General features: G+C 36.6%; 3 protein-coding genes across 3 annotated transcripts; 2 read left to right on the forward strand and 1 right to left on the reverse strand.

Moving 5' to 3' along the window:
- The first annotated feature begins 448 nt into the window (after window positions 1–448).
- Window positions 449–3,493, forward strand: LOC141817514 (guanylate kinase 2, chloroplastic/mitochondrial-like). Its single transcript, XM_074705159.1, has 5 exons — window positions 449–673; window positions 818–952; window positions 2,280–2,471; window positions 2,808–3,162; window positions 3,232–3,493. Exons 1-4 carry the CDS (start codon window positions 449–451, stop codon window positions 3,144–3,146), a joined length of 891 nt encoding a protein of 296 aa, XP_074561260.1. The 3' UTR covers window positions 3,147–3,162; window positions 3,232–3,493.
- Window positions 3,494–6,788: 3,295 nt separating this feature from the next.
- LOC141817509 (putative steroid-binding protein 3) lies at window positions 6,789–9,518 on the forward strand. The gene is made up of 2 exons (XM_074705152.1): window positions 6,789–7,208; window positions 9,027–9,518. The coding sequence occupies exons 1-2, from the start codon at window positions 6,886–6,888 to the stop codon at window positions 9,283–9,285; spliced, it is 582 nt and encodes a 193-aa protein (XP_074561253.1). The 5' UTR covers window positions 6,789–6,885; the 3' UTR covers window positions 9,286–9,518.
- Window positions 9,519–9,691: 173 nt separating this feature from the next.
- Window positions 9,692–16,112, reverse strand: LOC141817503 (protein ROLLING AND ERECT LEAF 2-like). The gene is made up of 6 exons (XM_074705144.1): window positions 15,938–16,112; window positions 13,423–14,576; window positions 13,057–13,131; window positions 12,568–12,779; window positions 11,376–11,599; window positions 9,692–10,791 (listed from the first exon to the last, which is right to left on the reverse strand). The coding sequence occupies exons 2-6, from the start codon at window positions 14,549–14,551 to the stop codon at window positions 10,137–10,139; spliced, it is 2,295 nt and encodes a 764-aa protein (XP_074561245.1). The 5' UTR covers window positions 14,552–14,576; window positions 15,938–16,112; the 3' UTR covers window positions 9,692–10,136.
- Window positions 16,113–16,554: the final 442 nt, after the last annotated feature.

A 16,554-nucleotide genomic window follows, 5' to 3' on the forward strand; every position in this document is an offset into this window, starting at 1 on the left:
CGAAAGGGAAGGGAGGGAGGTAAAAAAAGGAAAAAATAAAATATTTATGTTTTTGTTATTTGGAAGAGATGTAAGATTCATTAACGTGTATTATCCTATTTGAAAGATTCATTTTGAATTTTTATAAAAAAATCATCTTGTTAATTACTTTCAACTACTATTACGTGAATGAAGGATAAACATGATTGAATTTAAATTATAATAATTATAAAATCATAATTACTATAATATGAATATTTTTAAATAAATTATATTTTAATTATATTTAAACAACATATTTGATAAATTTAAAATTTAGATGGAAAATAAAAATATTGAATAATATTTAAAGATAAATGTATAATTATACGTGATTGCGATTGCAACTTCGAACGGACGAACACGAACGGCGCTCGAGCCGAATACCGGCGCCTTTTCTCTCACACGTCATCATCTTCTCTTCTTCTAGATGCTTCTCCGAAGTGTCTTCTCGTCCCTCTCTCGATCTCAGCTCCCTTTCTCGCCGTCTCTCTTCCTTCGCCGCTCGATCGCCGGCCCTACCTCGCCATGGATCTTCCCTTCTTGTCGCCAGCCGGCGCGCTTCGGATCCGTCGTCAGGGCCTCTTCTGCCGCCACCGGCGGCGACTCCCCGCGGCCGCCCGACCCGCCTATTGTTCCTCCAACCCCTTCCAAGGTCCTGCTTCTCCCTCTGAATCATGATTTAGGGCATAGCTTTCATGCGTGTATTCCTCTATATGATCTTCAGAAGCTAGATCATAATCGATCGATTTGCTTATGTGTTGGCTGAACTGATAAAATTGATAACCAAGCTTTGCAGCAGGCGGAAACGGTAAATGGGATTGAAGCAGCGTTGGGTTCGACGTTCAGTTCAGATCCCTTATCTCCTCCATCGAGTCCCCTAATCCTTGTTATCAGCGGACCAAGTGGTGTTGGCAAAGATGCAGTGATCAAGGTAATATGCCATATTTGCTGCATATGTTAAGGTTGCCCAACCTGACTTGAGCATTCATAATCAGTGCCATGCGGACCTTTTTCTAGATTAAAACGTTCCTTTGTCGATGTGTCTGACAATATCTACTGTTTTACTTGATTTATTGCACTCAACAGATATGTGGAATCTAGGAGGGTCTCTCATCTTGATAGAGGAAGATGTTTACTTTATGCAAACTCATTTGAGTAAGCAAGTAAGCAAAGAATATTTAGCTCTTTTTGTTTAACCACTAGTTCTGAACCAGAAGGCTAAATGTGGAGTCAATTCTTCTATTGTAGTGGCTGATACACCATTGTCACTTTGTGTATCTTCATCACGGACAGCCTATTAAATTCTATACAATGCTATTACTTGGGGCTAACTTTCCAAATAATGTTTCATGACCCAACAAAAACCTAAAAATATACAAATGGTTAGGCACCTCGATAATCGATCGTGTGAAGGATTTATCCCTCATACACACCTAAAAAAAAGCAGGCAATTTTCATTATCATGTGAAAATCATAGAGCATCATTTTATTATTTTATGCAATTTTATGATCTATCTTGTTAGAGGAAAGATGTTTACCCTTATGCAAACTCATATGAGTGAGCAAAGAATATTTAACTTTTTTTGTTTGGCCCCTAGTTCTAAACCAGAAGGCTAAATATGGAGTCAATTCTATTGTAGTGGCTCGTGCACTATTGTCATTTCGCTTAATCTTCATCGTGGACAACCTATTAAGTTTGATACTCATAATGCTATTACTTAATGGGGCTAACTTTCGTATAATGTTGCATCACCCAATAAAAAACAAAAAGTAGGACATTTGACCCACAGACTTGTCATAAAAAACCAAGCGGTCAGGCACCTTGATGATCTATCATATAAGGGATTTATTACACCTAAAAAAGAGAGGCAGTTTTCATTAATGTGTGACAATCATATAGTATTGTTTGAGTCAATATTGCTGTCAAGAAAAAAATCAGTTTTTTCTTTGAAAAACAAAATGCAATTAAAGATCAGTTGAATATCCTGAATCCAATTTATATTTTATGTAAATTGAATTGATTTTTTTAATTTTCAAAAAACATTTATTTGATAATGTAACTTGTGTCATGTTGTCAGACTTTTTTCGTGTTTTGTTAGAGTCTTGTGTCTGCAATTGTGTTATGGGGTGGGTAGTGTCTGTTTGATTATCTGGTGATAGGAAGGAACACTCCATCTTTCATCTGTAATAATTCTTTTTCTGTTAGGATTTTGTTTTCATCGAAGCCTGCCTGATCATGCTTACTATTGTCTTAATAGAGGCTACAAGAAGTTCGGGAGGGGATTCATTTTGTTGTCACAGCAACTAGCAGAGCACAACGTCCTGGTGAAGTTGATGGGAAGGATTATTTTTTTGTTACAAAAGAGAAGTTCCTATCAATGGTTCAAAGGAATGAGCTATTAGAATATGCCCTGGTTTATGGTGACTATAAGGGAATTCCGAAGCAGCAGGTATGCACAAACATTTTGCTCTTATCAAATGTTAAATCACTTATCATGAACAATTACTTCAGTCATAGAATTATTGTACTAATGTTTGATTTACTATAGACGGTTAATGTCGGCAATCTTTCCTTGAAAGGAGAACAGCAACAGATCTTAATTTTGATTTTAGGAGGAATTATCTCTTTCATAAACTTTAGAAGTCTTTTCTTCTGCTATGATGCTTAGAGTTATCATTGTGCACATTCAGTGATTATTTCGTGGCACATGTTAATGGAACAATATTTTCATTTATCTGATTTGGTACATTTATCTTCTATGACACCTCAACAAATCTTCATCTAGATTCGAGAATACATGGCTAAAGGTTTTGACATTGTGTTGAGAGTGGACATACAAGGCGCTTCGACTCTGAGATCAATACTAGGAAAATCAGCAGTCTTCATCTTTCTGGTCGCAGAGAGTGAAGCTGCACTTGTGAACAGACTTATTGCTCGTGATACAGAATCACCCGAAATGCTCTTCGTTAGGATTGCCACAGCCAGGGAGGAGGTGAAGCACATGAAGAAATTCGACTATGTGGTCGTCAATGCTGAGGGGAAACTTGATGGTGCAGTTAAACTTGTAGAATCCATCATCGACGCAGAGAAGGCCAGAGTTTCACAGCGAAGAGTCGAAATCTAGTCCAGTTCTTCAAGAGGTAAGCATTACCTTTTTCCCCTTGCATATTTGATTTACTTTCTGTGAAATAATTACTTCTGATCTATAGGTATCGTTTGCCGGTGTCAACTCTCAAAGTAACTAGTTCATTTCTTTTAGTTGGAGCATGCATAACTTATCAACCACAACTTTGTTATGCCCTTTTTTTTTACCTCAAATTTGTTTTTCGATCAAAAAGGGTGGAGATTTTGTTGTTTTGATGCAATTATTCCCATTTTTCTGATCTGTTGTATCAATTGCGAAGCTAAAGTCATCCTGCTGCTAGTAAATTTCAGACAGAAGTATCATCAATATCACCCAAACGGGATCTAAAGGTCAGTATTTGCATGATCCTGGTTTACTATTTTGCCAATCGAAATATTTCATTTTCTTTCATCACTAAGTTAGGTGTCTATTGGTAGCCCGGCTTGTTAGATTCAAATTTCAAATGGAATGAATATTTTAGAAGTCGGTGCTTTGAATTTGTTGATAGACAAACCAAGAGAAAGATCATTTATGTTCAAACATATGGATTATATATATATATATATAACTTCTATTAATGTCTCTATGGGTATAGTGTAGTGTTATAGTTCAAGAATAATAAAAGATCAAAGTTTGAATTCTAAATAGGATGAATATTTTAGAGGTTTATTTTTTGAGTGTGTATAAGTTATGTTTTGGATTTATTTTTGTTGTATTCCATAATAATCAATATTATCTTTGTTTTATGAATTTGAAAAGTTATGATACCCTTAACAAGTCAAAAAAAAAATAATAGAACTTACAATCTAAAATCTAATGTAGACGGGACTTATGAATTTTTTTATATTATCTTCTCTTTCTATCTTTCCTCTCCCTTTAAAGGGCGTGAGTAAGTTTAATATTTGATTCGATAAGAATTTGTTAATACATATAAAGTTAATTAAGTAAATAAAATTAATTAATTTATTAAAATAAATAAATAAATTTAAATATATATGTATTTAATTCGTTAAAATTTATGAATAAGAATTGTAAATTATTCATGAATAATATTTATAAATAATATTTAAAATATTTTTATTAATCAATTTTTTATTAACATGATAAATAAATAAAATTTTAAAATAAATAAATTTTATTTAAAATTATAAAATTGTTAAATAAATTTTAAATAATTTTTTTTTAAAATTTATTTTTTTATATCTTATGATTTAAAATGAGCCAGGATAGTTAGATTACTTAAGGTTCGGATAACTAACCTATAATTTTTCTTTAGCGACCGAAACTCCAGTTCGGTCGCTAAAATAGCGACTGAACCTATTTCGGTCGCTAAATTAGCGACTGAAATAAGTTCGGTCGCTAAATTAGCGACTGAATTTCGGTTCGGTCGCTAATTTAGCGACCAAAATTTGATTCGGTCGCTAAATTAGCGACCAAATTAGCGACCGAAAAAACATTGGTCGCTAAATTCTTTTTTTGTCATACATTTTTAAAAGTACCAGATTAATTAATTTTTGAACGCTAATTTAGCGATCGAAATATAAATTCGGTCGCTATTTAGCGACCGAATTTATATTTCGATCGCTAATTAGCGACCAATTAAATATCAGTCGCTAATTTAGCGATCGAAGTTTGATCGGTCGCTAATTTAACGATCGATATTAATTCGGTCGCTAAATAGCGATCGAAATATAAATTCGATCGCTAATTTAGCGACGGATATTTAATCGGTCGTTAAATCCGTCACTATTTTTGGGTTTTTTTGTAGTGTTATATCTGTCTGTAACAAAAGAATCACAACAAACCAACAAAAAAAAACTTTTTTTATGTAATGCAAATGGTCGACGTTAGAATGAGGCAGCAACCAAACTTAATCCAGAAGAGGAGTCCCCCAGCCAACTTTGTCATCGCCGTCGGCAAGACCTTCGTTCTCGCCACCCAGCTGCGGTTGCGACGACGTCCCCGTGGCTTGGAGCTGGTCCGAAGGGCCCTCGCCGGGGGCTCTGTTTACGCCGCCCAGCTGCGGTTGTGACGACGACGTCCCCGTGGCTTGGAGCTGGGCCGAAGGGCCCTCGTCGGGGGCTCTGTTTACGCCGCCCAGCTGCGGTTGTGACGACGACATCCCCGTGGCTTGGAGCTGGGCCGAAGGGCCCTCGCCGGGGGCTCTGTTTACGCCGCCCAACTGCGGTTGTGACGACGACGTCCCTGTGGCTTGGAGCTGGGCCGAAGGGCCCTCGCCGAGGGCTCTGTTTACGCCGCCCAACTGTGGTTCTGACGATGTCCCCGTTTGGAGGTGCAATTGGACCGAAGGATCATCGCCCTCGTCGATGGCGATGGCTGGGATGTGGAACGGGGTGGATTCTTGGCAGATGTGCTCCCCGATGTAAGTGACCTTGAAGAAGGGGTCGTTGTCGACCCTTTGGACTTGTTTTTTAGCCTCGCAGCCGGACTTCTTGTGCGTACACCGGTAATAGCTCCTGCCATTAGTCCATCAATTCAAGCTTTTGCAGTGGGATGAAGAGGAAAAAGAAAAAGAAAAGAACTCGGGAATGGGATCGAGGAAGAAGAAGAAGAAATAACTTGGGAAATTTGGAATTCTGAATTTTTGTTTGGCCGTATTTCTTCCAACTATACTCGTCTTCCGGAGGAAACTCGGCGTAGCCGACCCTTCTCACCGGGACTATCTCCGTCACGGTTAGGGAGGAGCAAAAATTTGGTTAAACCAATTAAACCGATTAAACCGATCAAACCGAACCGAATTTTAATTCGGTTCGGTTATTTCGAGAGTTCGGTTATTTTTTTAAAAAATTTGATTAATTCGGTTCGGTTTCGATTTTAAATTTTCTTATTCGGTTAAACCGAATAAACAGAATTAATTAAATTAAAAAAAATAATTTATAAATTTTAAGTAAATAAATTTATAAATATCTAATTTATTAGTAAAATTTTTATAATATTTAAAAAAATTCGGTTAAATCGGTTAATTCGGTCGAAAACCGAATTAACCGATAAAATATCGGTTCGGTTTGTTCGATTTTTATTGGAAAATTCGGTCGATTCGGTTGATTTGAAAAAAAATTGATGTATTCGATTTTCGATTAATTCGGTTCGGTTCGGTTCATATTTAACTGAATACTGACCCCTAGTGATAGAATATGTTCCATTGATGTGGATAAGGTTGTAGGGAGACATCTAACTAGTGTTTGGTAGTTAGTTCCTTTGGTTGTGAGAGTTGGGAAAGTGAACTGTACAGACATATGGATTATATATATATAACTTCTATTGATGTCTCTATAGGTGTAGTGTAGTATTATAGTACTCAAGAATAATAAAAGATTAAAGTTTGTATTATAGTACTCAAGAATAACAAAAGATCAAAGTTTGAATTCTAAATAAGATGAATATTTTAGAGGTTTATTTTTTGAATGTATATAAGTTATGTTTTGGATTTATTTTTTGAGTACTCCATAATAATAAATATTATCTTAGTTTTATGAATTTGAAAAGTTATGATACCTTAACAAGTCAAAAAAAATTATAGAACTTACAATCCAAAATCTAATGTAGACGGGATTTATGAATTTTTTAGGTTATTTTCTTTTTCTATCTTTTCCTCTCCACTTTTCCTTTTACCAACCCCCTTACAAAAATCTCACCTTTCCTTCCGTCTCCAACTCCCACGCCTCACCTACTCCCGCTTCGAGTCGAGTGGCGTCTCGTCTCCGGCTTTCTCTTCGCCATGGCGTTCTTCTCGTCGCTGGCGGCGGCGATCGACTCCTACACGGGCCTGTCCCCCGCCGCCTTCTTCACCATCCTCGCCCTCATGGTCAGCGCTTACCGCCTCGTCTCCGCCTTTTTCGTCTACCCTGACGAAGAATCTGCCGCGAAGAGATCCCTCGCCCCGCAGACGCCTCCGCCGCCGGAGGCGTTCTCGCCGCCGCCCCAGCCTGTCCAGCTGGGGGACATCACCTTGGAGGATCTGAAGGCGTACGACGGATCCGACCCCAACAAGCCCCTCTTGGTGGCGATCAAGGGTCAGGTTTACGACGTCTCTATTGGAAGGTACGCTGTTTCTTAAGATGAACTCCTTTCCCTTTCAGTTTGCTTGTCGAAATTCTAGTTCTATCGTTCTCCACAACGGTAGGAAGTCAACAGTTTGGCCTATACAAAAATTAATCAAACATGTTGTTCCTTTTTTGCCTCTGTTAGTTATCTAGTGAAGTTGGTGCTTGCTCTGTGGATCTAGCAGTTATAAACAGAATGGCTAACATGTTAAAGGGAACCAATAAATGAAGTAAGATGATGACATTTTAGCATGATCCAAGTCAATGTTCTTTGAACTTGGGAGTTTTTAGGCATCGAGGGAACTCTTTGTTCATTCCCGCCTGCACTTTCAGGTGTTGTGGTAATTTTGCAGTAGATTATAGTTGGTCTGCCTGCTATTAGAAATTTGACCTCAATAGGAAACCTGGTTAGAGATAGAGATAGTTAAGCAGAGTGGAATTCACACTTGTTGGGTTCAAGTCAAGTGGCATTTGCCTGAGTTGAGTCCAGTTCAGTTGAATTGGGTGAGTGAGGGTATTGGATTTGTCAAGTTCGCCTGAATTGTTTGTGGTTCCGTCGAGTTGTCTTAGGCATTGAAGGTTTGGATGAGATGAGGAATTGAGGTGGGCAATGGAGTTTAGGGTAGATGGATTAGTTAATAGGTTGAGATGGAGTTAGATGAGGTTAAGGTTTAAGATGTTCCAAAGTGAGATTAAAGAGTGTCTGAGCTATATAATTTTTTGGTCCAAGATGTGTCAAATGGTTGGAGTCTTTTGCCTTATGTAGGCCCTTGGAGTGACTGCCTGCCCAATGAACTTCTCACTTCTGAGTTTCACATGGTCAGTAACAGATCCAACTACTTTCTATTGCTTCAATTCTTTTTCACTCGAATACATACTGCCACAAGTTGGCCAAGTCGATTCTTCAGAGATGTGTCCTTCATCCAACAATCACTTTTGCTAGATTTTTTTTGTTAACTTAAAATGATAACTACAATACCTAATTGAGAGAGTTCTTTTATTTTTATTCCATCAATTGAAAACTTTAGATTGATATATATTGTTTACAATTTATCTTATTCACAAGAATTTCGAGTATGTGATAAACCTTTACATGCTAAACATTTTTTCCTTGTGAAATGGCAGATTAGTCCAATCTAAAAAGAGTCATAATATAATTAGTCTGATTTAGAGAATTTGCTAAGGATGTCTGCACAAGTTTTTAGCATAGTATGAGCATCTCTGGTATTTATTCACTTGTCCGATCTGTTATTCTTTACTTCTACAATGAATTACTCTTCGAACTCAAGCAATCAATTATGATAGCTATGTCTTTAAAGGTTCATTCTATCTATAAACAATGATTCAATTATTGCTTTGCTGCTTGTTTACCATGCACAACTCACTGAGGCAACCTCTTGGTGAATTGAAGCCCAACCTTTGATGTAGAGATTTTTGTGTTCCAACCTTTCATATAGAGATTTATTTCTTTTTATGTCCTCATTTTTGAAGTTGCAAAGTTGTTTGGTTGATCTGATCACCAAAAATATGCTGTTCTGTGAAGTTTTTTTAAAAATTTTATCCTATGGTGTTTCATCAACAGACAATACTCTTTTTTTCTAACAAACACTTGTTTGGCAGGGCATTGATACTGCAATTATTTGAATTAATGTTTTCTAGATTGAGTAGATCAAGTTTTCTAGGGCTGAATCCTTTCCTAAATCTTTCATCGAAGAGCCAAGTATCCAAATAATATACGAAAAACTTTTATAGAATCCATCAATCAGGTTTCAATTGTAGTGTTCAACTATTTATACTTTGTTTTCTCTTCCTTCAGGTTGTTTTATGGTCCTGGTGGACCTTATGCTTTCTTTGCCGGAAGGGAAACAAGCCGAGCCCTGGCTCTTATGTCTTTCGACCCTCGCGATCTCAATAGTGACCTGAGTGACCTGAGTGAAGCTGAGCTAGAAGTCTTACATGACTGGGAGGAGAAGTTTAAGGAGAAATATGTGAAAGTTGGAGACATTGTTTCCAGAAAATGTAAAGATGAAAACGAAAATGAAAGCGGCAAGGAAACAAAAAGGGATGAGGACTGAGGACTGAATATCGTAAATGTAAAAGGAAATTTGCAAGCATGGAGAGAAATGGAGCTTTTGCAGATAGAAAACCTTGGAAAGGTCAAAATTTTAATTTCATCTTTTATCTATTTTCATTTTGATGAACTTCTTCTTTAATAGTTAAATGGCCACTGTAATCTTATGGCTAGTAGCAACCCTGAGATTGCCATAACCTGATCATAAGAGAAAGAACAGTTACGAAGAAAGATTTATATAGTTGTTATTGTATTAGTTGAAATAGCAAAATGAAAATTGTGAGCTTACACATAATTCACAAAGATACTTTAAGATAACAAGTGATAGCTGAGTTGGTTACGACGTAGCAGACTTGCAGAAGAAAAAGATTTCCATTTCCCACAATTGTGATCTGATCGAACTACTCCCATGAATATCACAAAACCCCTTTTTATTACCAGAAGATGTACAAAAGAGGGAACACCAATCTGCAGCCTTCCAATCCACAAAATCTACATAAACTTGCCTCATAGTTTATCTTTTTCATTTTGCCCCTATAATACAAAATATCAAATTTTACCTCCAACAGTTTGCAAAATAAAAATAAAGTGCCTCTAAACCTAACATACATGACATAATTGGGTAGAAGGCCAAATCACATTTTGCCTTTCTGAACTCTCACAACAGTTCCTTCTCTAAAAAATGAGATTTTATTTTTATTTTGCAAACTATGGAAGGTAAAATGTAATATTGGAGGCAAAATAAACTTGCTCTACTCTATACTTGAAGGCATCAGACTACCAACTAACTTATTCAAAGAATTAATTACCAATGACACTTCTCCAAAGGATTTGTGCAGCTTGCTCCTACCGACTTTACGATGTAAACTGACTACTTTCGTAATTATCTCGAGCCAGCTTGACTGAAGTTTGTAGTTCTTCGTACTTCGTAACCGACAACTCCGCGAAAGTCCTCAGCCTATCTAGGAAGATTGTGAGAGCTGATTGTAGTTGATCATAGTTCAGACTCCAATCGACGGATGATGGATTTGAGTCTGCCTTGTGTGGTAATGAGAAGGATGACTTTGAAGTACCATGACTCTCTTGGCTAGGCAAGAAATGTGAGATCACGTTCACCAGATCTTTTATTGAAGAAACCACTTCTTTGACAGGGAGATCTTGGAGTAGTAGCAACCAATTTTTGCAAGTCACAAAGATTGGTGGAGGTATGTGTATGTCTCGTGTCGGAGAGAACTGTTGGCGCCACTTCCTAGATGACCGGCTATGTTTTCGCGAGTAGTCGATGCACTGGCGAAGCCAACCGTCGATGGAAGTAAGGTATGATTTGTGTGCTGACATCCACTGCGAGAAATTTGAACTCAAAGAGTTCCATTCATGCACAAGAGTCATAGCATGGTGCTGTGCTTCCGATCGAACTGAAATTTTGGTGGTTCCGTTGTTGTTAGCCGATACTAGAATGTCATATTGACGGCCATGATACTCAAGCATCATTCTCCACATTCTAATCAAGCTGCAAAAATAACAGATAAAGTCAACCAAATGAATGAGGAACAATAAGATTGTAGTCATAGTGATGAACACATCAAACACAAAAAGGGTAGCATCAAAAATTAAATAATTACTCAGCTCAGAATATGATTAGAGATTCAATGCTAATGCAGTATGGATTTAAGAGGGAGGCAATCTCATCTTCCATATGAAACACACTTTGTTCGTGAAACATAATTATTGTCAAAGTTTAGGAAAAGTATCACATTTTGCAACAGGGGAAAAGGAGAAACCCCAAGATCACTATATCTTTATGAAGATCTATATACTCAAGTGAAATGCTGCAACAAGGTGATTTTAGTGAGTTGTGTTTTCGCTGAAGATTATATGCAGGTAGTGCATGGTCCCATGAACTGTTTTAATAGAATTATAGTGGAACACCATTTTGTCATCAAGAATTTTGATAGAATAGACACAAGTGAAGATGATAAAACTAAATACCATAGTTGATTTGAAAAGACAAGATTAAGGTGCATAGATGTTTCCCTTCTTCTGTGAGTCCCTGTGAAAGGGTAATCACAAAGATGAGATAATAGGAAATCATACCCTCCAATTAACTCCTCGAGCTGTGGTTGAAGCTCCTTATCCCTTATTTCCTCTATTTTCTTTGATATTGAATTGATTCTCTGGAACGCAACACGAATTCTCGAGTGAAGGTCCTTAATGGAAGCACGGATTTTATCAATTTTTATTGGATTATCGTCTACCGACTCTTTATGTCTCAACAGCTTACATTTCATGTCATACTCCCTTCGTATGACACCGCTTGCCTGATATAACATAAAATAAAACAGCAATAAATTAGACACGATAAGCATTAAGTTGCAAGAAAAAAGTAGCTGAACTTGGGAGCGGAAGCAACATTGTAGGAAAGCAGAGCAAAAATAACTTAAGAGCAATGTTGTAGGGAGTTGCAACTTGCAAGAGCAAGGTAAATGAACTTAAAGAGCAAATATTAAATTCCAGAAACAGAGCAACAAGGACTTGTTTCTGTAGAGAAGGAAAAATTAATACGGAAATCTATTTTGATTTCTCTGTAAGAACAATCAAGTAACAAAACTGTATCTCTAGATGTGAAGAAAATCACTACAAGTAACAAAATATGTAGAAAGGATGGCAGTTATTAACAGCAGAAAACTAATCGTTATTCTAATAAGAAAACAATGCAACATTTATCATCAAGCAAAAATATTCTAGCAGGATGTAGGAAACAATACAAGATACTATCTTGAAAAGACAACAGGATACTTTAAACAGTCAACCATATGATTCCACAATCTTTCCTATGTGGACAAATCAATCTGAAAACCAACAAGTGCAAATAACAATAATGCAATTGAAGTTTGTCCAGGCCCTTGTATGCATTGAATTATATACTAAAGAAGTATATGGTATTCCACCTATAAACATATGATGAGAAACATCTATGCATATCGCAAACCAAGATTCTGACAGCAGTTAGAAGCACTAGTAGCACACTGTCAATATAACTTAGCAAGTGAAGGAAGAAAATGTACGCATATGGTAACTGACAATGTGGCACCGAGAACTAATTAGAAACTACAGAAATATAAAATTGTTATTCTGTGCTAACTACCATAGAATTTTCTTTTCAGTGATCAGGAGCAGCAATTTAGCTTCTACACATTGTCAGTATTTGAAGTTTAACTGCCTACATAGTCAATTAAGATAGGCTGCAAACAAATAATAAAAGCATATAGTTCAAGCAACGGCCAACCTTGACTTCATCATAAAGCTTTCTCTCCCATGCATATAACCTATCTAATGTCGAGGCATGGCTACCTGAATTCATGTATGAATGGAAGATATTGCTTCCCAGCTCATCAATATCATTGCTCACTGTAGGGCCAACAAATTTCCTAGATGATGAGGAGAGTGATGACATTGACCTATTCCATGTTATGTACTTCATATCATTTTCAGCAGCAACTGCAATGCAAACTCAAGATATTAGAAATTGCATCGTTTGCAAAATTTTCTTTACAAGCTCAAAACAAGAAATCCAACAGCTAACATACTTATTGTTCTAAACCACATTTAAAATTAGAGTTCATCAATTCTACCTACTTTGGAACAAACAAGTTAATTAGCATATACTATAAAGGTTGATTTATTCAATGTAAAACAAATTTAAACTTACATGAGGTAAAAAATATCAACCCAAAGTACAACAACACAAGAAAGTGATGTACAGTCATGAGCCTACCTGGAGGATGAGGTGCTTCTTCTGTACAACAAGTGAAACAGGCTGTGAGGAATTCAGATGCCTTTGATTTGTATGCTGCATACAAAACATATCATCAAAAATTTTACTTTTCAATTAAGATGGAGAAGGTGCCATTTAAAAAGAAGTCAAATGGCACACATGGGATTTATATTTTTTTTAGTAATTTTGTGCCAAGATAAAGAATAAACCAACTAAAGGAGTAACCAAGCTAGGTTATACTTGAGGAATGACCTTCAAAACTTAAATTATGAGCAGATAGAAAATGCATGTCGATCAAGGTTCTAGAATTGGTTGAAGTGTTGTTTTCATGTGCAAAAACAAAGTTCGACTTATTAATTGTATTACCTCTTTCTTTGGGAACTAGAGGCCGAAACTGCACTTTGTTTGCCTCCAGCATCCTAGGAACTTCAGTTCCGGATTCAGAAGCTTTCAGAAATAGCTCTTCAATTTCTTTTATGCATGTCACAAAATCTCTTGTCTCATGATTAGTTTCTGATTCAGACTTTGTGGTCTTCCCATTAATAGGAAAGACAGCCACATGAGGTGCTGCTTTTGTCGGGGTTGTTTCAGGAGTTTCATAAGTCTCAGAGATACCATTTGTGAGCTTCACATTGTCTCCATCCTGATGATTAGCTTTGGAAACAATGTCTTTTGTAGGCTGTATGACTGGAAATTCACTGCTTAATTGTTGTTCCAAAATGACATTTCTGTTTTTGTAAATTTGTACCAAGGGTTCTTTGGTTGTTTGATCAAAATCATCTTCTGATTCTAGGTCATTTTTTTCATTTGCGGAAGCTATGTCTCCATCTTCTTCCAGTTCTGGTATGTCCTCCTCTTCCGTTAGATGTCTAATTTCATCAGCATCATCAAAATCATGATTTAATCTTCCCTCACTTTTAAAGGAAAGTTGGTTGTCGATGGGATGGAAAAGACCAAAATAATCCCATGGTTGTGCTGCAGGAGGTGTTGATGGATATTCAAAGGATGAAGTTTCATCAAGTTCTGAGACGATGTGCTTTGGAGTATCAATCGAAGACTCTAGAGTGGCTGTTACTGAAGTAGGAAATTTCTCCTTGACTGTCAAATCAGAAGTTTTTCCTGATTTCATATGATTTACTTGAATGTGTCCAGATGAGGAGGGAGAATGAACTGGAGAAAATGATTTGGTTGTCTCCAAACGTTGTGAAATAGACGGATTTGAGTTAGAGAAGTGGGAAAGTGCCCTTTCAGTTAAAGCAAGAAGCTCAGGTGTTGCTGCTGCTGCTGTTGGTGTATACATGGAGGATTCAGCAGGGAATTCAGGCTCTACAAATTTTCTAAGTTCGATTCCCGTAATTCGGAGGGACTGAACATAAGAAAAATGAGAATCGGCAAGTAAACACCTTTCATCTATAGCATGTCTTACAAATCGTTTCCTTTTTCTACATAATACAAGGGCTTTCTCTTCTTCAATCTTTGAGTTGGCAACCCCCATTGGTTCGAGCACAGTGACTCGGTACCTATTTCCCAATATGTAATAAATTAGCTATAAGTCTACAAAATATGCTTGAACTGTGTAAAAGAAGAGCATTGTTGATTTAAAACGACGAATGATGATAGAATACAACTTATAGAATTATTCAAGACTATCTCTACTTATGCAGTAATGAATATCAAATGATTCATAAGCATTAAAATAATCAAAATCCGACTATACAGTTGTCATTTGAATAAATTTACTAATGAGCAGCCCAAGCCTTCCATTAAAACTATTTGATCTGACAAGTTGTTTCTACCGTATGACATTTGAGACCCTTTGTGTGAGCCAAAAGAAGTTTCTTAATCATATCCACCTTCTTTATACTTGAACCAAAAGCTAATCATTAGAACCATGCTTTATCATGGTAATTACAATAAGAAATTCATCAAGCCGTGTTAGTCCCAACTTTTTGCGGTCAGCTATATGAATTCAATCCTTCTTGTAAATTGTAAGAAAGAATATATGAATAGTGATATTTAGAGCTTTAAAACACTTTTGGTTATGTTATCTAAACTTTCCTTTGGTCCTTCTCTTCACTTCACAACTTCAACCTTAATCAATTCAACTAATGTAATTATAGAATATATCAGCCATCTTTACACATGTTCATAAAAAAAAAGTAGAAAAATGAGAACAAGAACAATGCATATAATTTAAAAAATGCCCCTAAATAAGCACAATTGATGGCGTCATATAGGATAAAAATGGGAACCACCTCTTATGGAATATGCCTGAAGTGCTGAACCCAAAGCTTGAACAAAGAAAGCAATTCCAGAAGTTTCTCACGAACAATCAAGCCTCACCCATTTGATAAATTTTGTCACAGTCTAAACGAATGTGAACTGCATGAATTAACTATTTGGATGGTCCTAAGCTCAAAAATAATAAACCCCAACCACTAAACAGGACTTCAGATAATCGATCAAAACAGGTGCTGACCCAGTAGAATGTGGCCTCAAATTCAGGACATGGAATTCTCTAATGGACTTGCAACTTTCTTAACCTACAAACAGATTGTAAAATTTTGTCTCATAACTAAGCGCGACTAGAACTATAAAGAGAAATATATCAGACATGACGATGAATCCAGAAAAAGAAGAAGAAGACGACGCAGATTTCAATTTCAAATCCTAAAGAAAGTCGGCCTAACGTTACAAAAATCCAATTTTTCAGTGAAAAAACTAGTCAACAGAAGACGAACTGGAACTCCAAAAGGCAGAGCACTCCTTTATCCCTTTTCAAGCAAAAGAAAGATCGAAAAAGCCGTAACCGATTGACTCAAACGCACCGAACAACTCGCAAAAAGGCCGTAATTATAGAAATCATGAAAATTCAGAGCACCTGAGACCGAACTGCTGAACTAAAGGTTTCGCCGCCGGCGGGATCTTGTCCGGCAACTCATCAAAGCGGAATCTTTTCAAGGCGGTGAGCAATCTTCGAGTCCGGAGGCGACGCGAGAAAAGTAGAAGAGAATCTCCAGTGGTGGAAAGAGAGGATGCGAGCAGAGCAGAGCGAAGAAGAGGACAGAGACCGTGGGGCTCCCGCCTCGCCCTCCTCCGCGTAGAAATTGGGATCGGAAGGAGAATCGGCAAAAAGAGATACGAGAGGAAGAATTAAACTAAAACAGTTGAATTGCTATGCCGACCTAATTGACAAATATGCCCCTGTCACAAAATGATAAATACGACTTTAACATCAAGCCTTCATAATATATATATATATATATATATATATATATATATATATATATATAAAATTAATTTTAAATTAATTTTAAAAGAAAGTAGCATTTTAACTTAATTCATTTATCTTCAATTTTTATTATCTTTACATTCTATTTTCAATATATATATATATATCAAAAAGTAAGAGAGCAAAAATTCGGTTAAATCGATCAAATCGAATCGAATTAAAAAATTCAGTTCTGTTATTTCAGAAGTTCGGTTATTTTTTTAAAA

Source organism: Curcuma longa, unplaced genomic scaffold, assembly GCF_044706935.1.
Source record: "Curcuma longa cultivar G26 ecotype Majalengka, Jawa Barat unplaced genomic scaffold, ITB_CL_G26_1.1 contig_20762, whole genome shotgun sequence".
Lineage (NCBI taxonomy): Eukaryota > Viridiplantae > Streptophyta > Magnoliopsida > Zingiberales > Zingiberaceae > Curcuma > Curcuma longa.

What these genes read in the sequence shown, in the direction of transcription:
- LOC141817514 (XM_074705159.1), top strand. Translation starts at nt 449, where the DNA reads ATGCTTCTCCGAAGTGTCTTCTCGTCCCTCTCTCGATCTCAGCTCCCT. An exon ending in TTCCTCCAACCCCTTCCAAG is followed by an intron (nt 674 to 817) that starts GTCCTGCTTCTC and finishes CAAGCTTTGCAG; the next exon opens with CAGGCGGAAACGGTAAATGG. An exon ending in AGGGAATTCCGAAGCAGCAG is followed by an intron (nt 2,472 to 2,807) that starts GTATGCACAAAC and finishes ATCTTCATCTAG; the next exon opens with ATTCGAGAATACATGGCTAA.
- LOC141817509 (XM_074705152.1), top strand. Translation starts at nt 6,886, where the DNA reads ATGGCGTTCTTCTCGTCGCTGGCGGCGGCGATCGACTCCTACACGGGC. An exon ending in TACGACGTCTCTATTGGAAG is followed by an intron (nt 7,209 to 9,026) that starts GTACGCTGTTTC and finishes CTCTTCCTTCAG; the next exon opens with GTTGTTTTATGGTCCTGGTG.
- LOC141817503 (XM_074705144.1), bottom strand. Translation starts at nt 14,551, where the DNA reads ATGGGGGTTGCCAACTCAAAGATTGAAGAAGAGAAAGCCCTTGTATTA. An exon ending in AGAAGCACCTCATCCTCCAG is followed by an intron (nt 12,780 to 13,056) that starts GTAGGCTCATGA and finishes TTTGCATTGCAG; the next exon opens with TTGCTGCTGAAAATGATATG. An exon ending in AGCTTTATGATGAAGTCAAG is followed by an intron (nt 11,600 to 12,567) that starts GTTGGCCGTTGC and finishes ATGTTATATCAG; the next exon opens with GCAAGCGGTGTCATACGAAG.